The sequence below is a fragment of the Pinus tabuliformis genome, chromosome 6 (assembly GCF_031772625.1).
Source record: "Pinus tabuliformis cultivar Carrire ecotype Pingquan chromosome 6, CPIR1, whole genome shotgun sequence".
Classification (NCBI taxonomy): Eukaryota; Viridiplantae; Streptophyta; class Pinopsida; order Pinales; family Pinaceae; genus Pinus; species Pinus tabuliformis.
In genome coordinates, this window is record NC_142292.1 from 2,041,917,125 (window position 1) to 2,041,923,632 (window position 6,508).

Below are 6,508 nucleotides of genomic sequence, written 5' to 3' on the forward strand. Positions count from 1 at the left end.
AAAATTAAAACTTAAAAGTTTAAAATACAAGAGAAGGAAATTGCCCATTATCAAATTTAGAACAGAACAAAATTTTCATGATCTTTACACAGCTGCTTGATCTTCTTCTCATTCCATAGATTCTTTCAGGTTTTGCGCGATCAAAATTCATCACTTATTTCATAAAATACTAAATAAATTTGAAAGTTGATGACTTCAATTTTGTAAAGAAATTTCTGATTTAATTGCAGGCTCCATAAGGAAAGGATTTATACACTTGCAAATGATCAGATCAGTTTAATTGAACATAACTCCATTTACTCAGACAAAACTCAATATTATATCCAAAAAATTTCCTGAAGAATAGAAGCCACCCTAGACTGTGAGCAGGGGCTAAATGAAAGCCACCATAAACTGTGAGCAGGGGCTGAATGAGTGACTGGAACCTGATAAAAGAATAAGCAGAATAGTGATTAAATACACACAGATCCCAGATCCTTGACCAGATATACCCAAGTTATTTAACAAACAATGAATCAGAAGATACAAATGTTGTTTTATTCCATCTCCTCTGTACACAGTAATTTGGCCGTGGCTGAGATTGGATTAAATACTGAGCCTTTGCATGGGTATGGTGAGTGTCTGGGGGGAGCTGGAGTGGATAAAGGGGTGAGTCAAGAGCTGAGCAGCAGTCCATCTGTTGCGAGCATCCTTGTGCAGACAGCAATTGATGAAGTTCCGGAAATTGGCAGACGCCCTGGGAGGAGGAGACGGGGGATCCTCGTAACAAATTGCGCACATCAGGGCTGGCCAGTCTGGCTTCTGGCCGGGTGCCAGAAACGGGAAATGCCCTATATAGCACTCCAGCAGACTCAACCCCAAGCTCCATATATCGCCCGCGTATCCGTCATACCGTCCACCGTAGGTATCGGGGTCGAATCTCTCGGGGCTCATGTAAGCACAGGTACCGACATAAGTATTGCAGGGATCCAGTGTCTGAGACAGAATTCTGCTAACCCCAAAGTCTGCAATTTTCACTTCTTGCTTCTTGTTTATGAGCAGATTTGAGGGCTTTATGTCTCTGTGCACGATCTTGTGCCGGTGCAGATATTTCAAGCCCTCCAAGACCTGCCTCGCGACCTGCGCCAAGAATCTCTCCGACATCATGTCGGATCTCCTCTGCTCCAGCGAGCCTCCATCCATGTACTCCAATACGAAGTGGATCTCTTCGCCCTTTTCAAAGATCCCGTGGCATTTCACGATATAAGGAGACTCTGTCTTCTTCAGAATCTCCATCTCTCGGATTATTTGCCGCCTCACAGTCTCATCGGGATTGCCATGAATGACCTTCAGGGCGTAAAGTGCCGAGGTCTTTCTGTGTTTGACCTTGTACACGTTGCCCCCGCTGCCATGGCCGAGCATCTGAATTCGCTCCAAGTCCGAGAGATCCGCCACATCTTTAGAGACAGCTGTACTCTGCACCTGCGGAGGCAGAGGGAGTCGATACAGCTGAGTCTGTTGGCGAGCAGGGATTGGGATATTGAGCCGAGGATTTTTCCGACCCGACATTTTCTTCAATCAAAGAATTGAATGCTGATGCCTAAAAAGATCAAATTGATCAAACTCCCAAACACCTGAGGCTCTGAAAAGCAAAACAAGCAGCAGTTACAGGAGACCTGGTACAGTACTCCAAAGATAACTCACTCGCAGCAAATGGGGTTGCAGGGTGGGGGCTGAAATATAGAAGAAATCCGTTGCCAAGGGGCATCGACAAGAAGAATCGCAGAATACGCAGGTGATGTTGAGATAAATGAGTGCATGGGTCCATCACGTGAAATGGGTGTGACGTGGCAGGGTCATGGGCTCCTAAAGTCTACAATCACCCCGCACGTGCTTGAAAAACAAGAAGCGCCCACCAACAAGTGAACAACTTCCTCACTCCCTCAATTTAATATGTTTCGTGAGCGCGGTCAAGACGTCAGGTCAGGCCTACTTCCCGGGAACGGGCCGTGAAATTTCTACTCATTTCTTTGGAATTTAATGGAAACTCTCTGGAAACTGTATTTTTGACACGTGGATGTGGATGGTTAACCAAACAGGTCTACATCCTCACCTATCACTCGTGATGCCTTTTCACCTCACAGCAGCGACAATGACAGAATTTACCACTAATTTGATAATGAACCATGGTTAAAAGTTTTGGATTTATTTAATAAGGAAATATATTTGTTTTTAAATGTAATATAAAAACTTTGTTTTTTTTTTTAATATTTTAAATATGCAAAAAAAACCATTAAAATAATAAAAAAAAAAAAAATAATAATTAATCAATTTTTAAAAAATAATATATTTTTATTAAATTTGATAAAAAATAATTTAGGAAGGGTTTATTTATTTATTAATATGATTTAAAATTTTGAAGTACAACTCAACTTATTAGTATTGGAATAAATTAATAATAAGTAGACAGACATAACTGTTTTTCTTGAAAGTTCTTTTTTGATTTATTAGTTTTTAAAATGGAAAGAGTATAGATTTGTTTTAAAATGGGTCATGACCCTTCTAGAGGAAATTAATTTCCATTACTTAAATTGAATTATATGTTTTTTTTTTAATTCCTACTAAATTTTTAAAAACAAAAATGAATGTGTTCACACATTAAAACATAGTTCTTTTTGATAAAACAATATATATAATAGGAGTAAGATAATATGTGGACTTTTCTATTAAATTTATATTTTTACATAATATGAGTAAATAAGTGGACTAACCCACTATTTTTTTTATGTCACAATTAAACTAATAAGTTTACAAGTTATTTATTTTTGGTAAATTCATTTTTTTACTAAAGTATTTCTCCTTACATTATTATTTTTTAATTTTAATTATTTAAATATTTTTTAAATGAGTAGTTTAACTAATAGATTCCAAGTATTTTTTATGATCCATTTTAACTAAAATCTAGTAGAGTTTTTTTATTTTTTTGTAAATTAAGGTTCTATTCATTTTTAAAAAAGAAAGTATATAGATATCAAAATGCAGGTAATCTTATTCCGATCGAGTTTGTTGATTAAAAGTAACAGTATATGACAAATACACAGTAGTAAAACTAAAGGAACAACCCACAATTTGACAGGCCAGAAGCACCAAAAGAAAAACATAACTAGAAGAACACATGTGACCATGCTCAATCGTCATAAGTGATAGACGCGCGGTTGTTTGGCCCGGTCCCTAGAGCGGGAGGGGGACGATAGGTGCACTGAAATTCTGCTCGAAGTGAGTCATCCACATTTCCAGCTTTTCCACCTTTTCAGATAGCAGATTTTGTCCACGCCAAACCACCACAATCCTCTCTCTTACATGGCATTGAAAGTAATGCAGTTGGTTGAGCGTGGCAATAATAACCTCGAGCTCTTCCCTCCGGACCTTATTGCAAGCTTCCAAGCGATCCAAAACGGACTGAAACAGGTCACGACAAGCCTTAGTGCACCACTGTCGACCATCAACCCCTACACGCCACACCTCCAATTTGAGCCTTGGACACCTACTCCTCCCCCACGCACTGCACCACCCTTCTTTCCCTTCTCAACTGCACGACCGCCCTGAATTTCTCTCGCACCACCCCTGCCACCATGGGCCCCCAATGTTGCTCGGACCATACCTCCAACAATTTGACCATCCCTCAGTGGACTCTCAGAAACTCGGCCTGCCAACACCATCTTCGAGTCAAAGTTGCACCCACCCTGGATGGAAGAAGCTCCCATCCGCTAGGGCTAGGAGCGGGAATTATGCGACATAGGTTGCATAGTGAGGGCCCAAGGATACACCTTTGAAACAGAAAAAACAATAAACAACAACCCCTCTCAATGCATCGTGAACCGTAGCGGAGCAACATACAACTCCTAATTATCTAGCAAACTCCTACTTTTCAAAACTTCCAGCCTTCTCTCCCCAGCTTAAGGAGTTGCAATTGGGAACCATAGAAAGGCAATAGACAAACCAAACTGAGACCTTGTCATGGCCTCTACCAGAGGAAGCGCCAAGGAACAAAGTCATGGACATAAAGACTTAACACCCAGGCACAAACACAATAGGTATGAACCCAATGTGATAACCAGTCTCCGCATACACATTCAGATCGTATTTCCACCACTGAACCCCAATTATGCTCACCCAACAATGGATCTCATGAATCCACAAAGAACCCACAAAGACAAGAGGACCCAAAATATAACCAGCTAACAAAAGACTCAAACACCCTCATGAGCACAGAAGACAACCAGGAAGAGAGCTAACAAACAACACAAGAGTGGGTTCTAAGGTCGTCCCAAATACCATGTAGAAGTCACTTAAGCCTCTAAAAAAAGGATGAAATCACGCGAAGGGAGAGGAACTTCGCATTTTGGAGAGTCGTACATGATGGAGGAGACGACGACGATGGAATCTCCACTAATCCCAGGCTAAACAATTGCTAGAGAAACCCGTCTGACTACCAGTGCGCGGACCACAAGAAGCTAGCCACCAAACAATTGCAACATAATAACAATCTTGAAATATGACAGGCACCATAAACCCACTACCCTCTTCCGCTCTCAATCCTGAAGAGAAGGAATGATACATTGCACACAACACCTTAATCTTGACCGTACACCATATGTGATGGGAGGACAGGGTAACTGTCCTCCATATTGTCCGCCAAATGTTCTCCTTCATAGAACACGCATCTGACTAACCCCGGTATTCGTCATCCCGATCGGGGAACCCTCTTCAGAAGCCACGATCCAATAAAACTCCTTAAGATGGGCATTTTGAGAGATGAAAAGCTAATCTTGAATAAGTTCCTAGCTTTGGTTATCACTGTGCCAATTGGCTAACTTGTCGGCTACCTGATTCCCCTGTCTTCTCAGATGTTCCATGACTGCATAGTCAAAGGAAGAAAGACGAGAATGTATATGCTCGCCAATGAACTCCAACCTCCAGCTTTTGATCACCTTGTCTGGAGGAGACCCATTAATAAGTTTTTGCATCATAGAAATTCCTATTTGGGAGTCCCTAGGGACCTGCACAGTAGAGATTTTTAAGAATTATAAGTTTAAGTTGTTTAATCTGTAAAGTTCAAGTTTCTCAAGGATCTTTTAGAATATTGAATCTATTTATGTATTAAAAAGTATAATTTTTTTTGTGGGGATTGAAAAGTGAATTTTAAACAATAAGAAATCACAATATTGCTCAAAATTGCATTGTCGGATTCCACTAAAAAAAGCCATTTAGCTTATTAATTAGACTGTGCTTTTTTCTATATGTTTTTCAATTTATTTTGCAGTCTAATTTGTCTATAATCCTACAGAGATTCATTGAAATCACAAGTTTTGATTGGTGAACTCTTCGCAATCAAAGTGCCTTAGGAGTTCTTGAGGGTGTTGAATCCATATATGCAATAAAAAAAACTAGTTTAAACAACACAAATCAAGATTTCACCACAATTTTTTCGTAGGCCAAAATTCTGTCGGAAACACAAAAAGTTTCACATATAGACAACTCCTTTTAAAATTGATCTAAATCTCTAAGGGAAAGCTGTTTAATCAAAATCTTATTAAAATTATATATTTCCTCAAAATTCTTATCTAATTTGGAAAAATAAATAAATTTATCCACTTATTAAGTTACTAGATATATAACATAATCAAATACATATAATTAAATAATAAAAGCATTTAAAATGATTGTCCCTTGTCCCACACGCAAGGGGGATTCATACACCAATTTGGTTAAAATTATATTATTATAATTATTATATTAAAAAAAAACAAATTTTAATAATTGGTTATTCTATTTGCTATTAAATATATATATATATATATATATATATATATGTCCACTTAATAAAAAATTTAATTGTTATTTATTCTTCAACATATCTTCTATTAACTCATTAATGGGGTTTTGTATTCTTTTCCCTTGTTTTTAAAAAGGTCATGACTTGTAAATCCATTGATTTAAATTTAACATTTAAGTAAAGGCTTATACGTTTTAGATGACATTTTTTCAAAATTATGTTAACTTTTTTCTATGTGGTTCATGGTCCTCAGAGATCAATGACCGCTATGTCCACAGAATATTTGCACGAGGAAGGTCCACCAGAAGAGATCAATTCATGTTAGCTCAACCATGGAGTCTAATGCTGAAATTGTCGAGATAATTGAACCCACGACCTCTCAATGATAGAGGTGTTTTAACAATGGGGATTTGACCAATTTAACTAACCCTCAAGACTCAAAATTATGTTAACCTACATTTATATTATTAGATATAAGTGATTAAATAAATGGTGCCCCAATTGAAAATTTGATTATCAAATGCATTTGAAATTAGAGAGCTATACATATGTGTTGTTTACTTAGAAGTAATTTGATTTCTGTTGTTTATTCATCCCCAATATAGAATATGATATTATATATAAAATGTTTACAAAACCAAATAACACATGAGATAAAAATCACATCACTATATTCTTGAGTTTTTGAAATAA

At 37.7% G+C, this 6,508-nt stretch overlaps 1 protein-coding gene across 1 annotated transcript; it reads right to left on the bottom strand.

The window, feature by feature from the left end:
• Positions 1-247: 247 nt before the first annotated feature.
• On the bottom strand, positions 248-1,767 carry LOC149267445 (mitogen-activated protein kinase kinase 9-like). The gene has a single exon (XM_089432753.1). It carries the CDS (start codon positions 1,546-1,548, stop codon positions 586-588), a length of 963 nt encoding a protein of 320 aa, XP_089288879.1. The 5' UTR covers positions 1,549-1,767; the 3' UTR covers positions 248-585.
• Between the last annotated feature and the right edge of the window lie 4,741 nt (positions 1,768-6,508).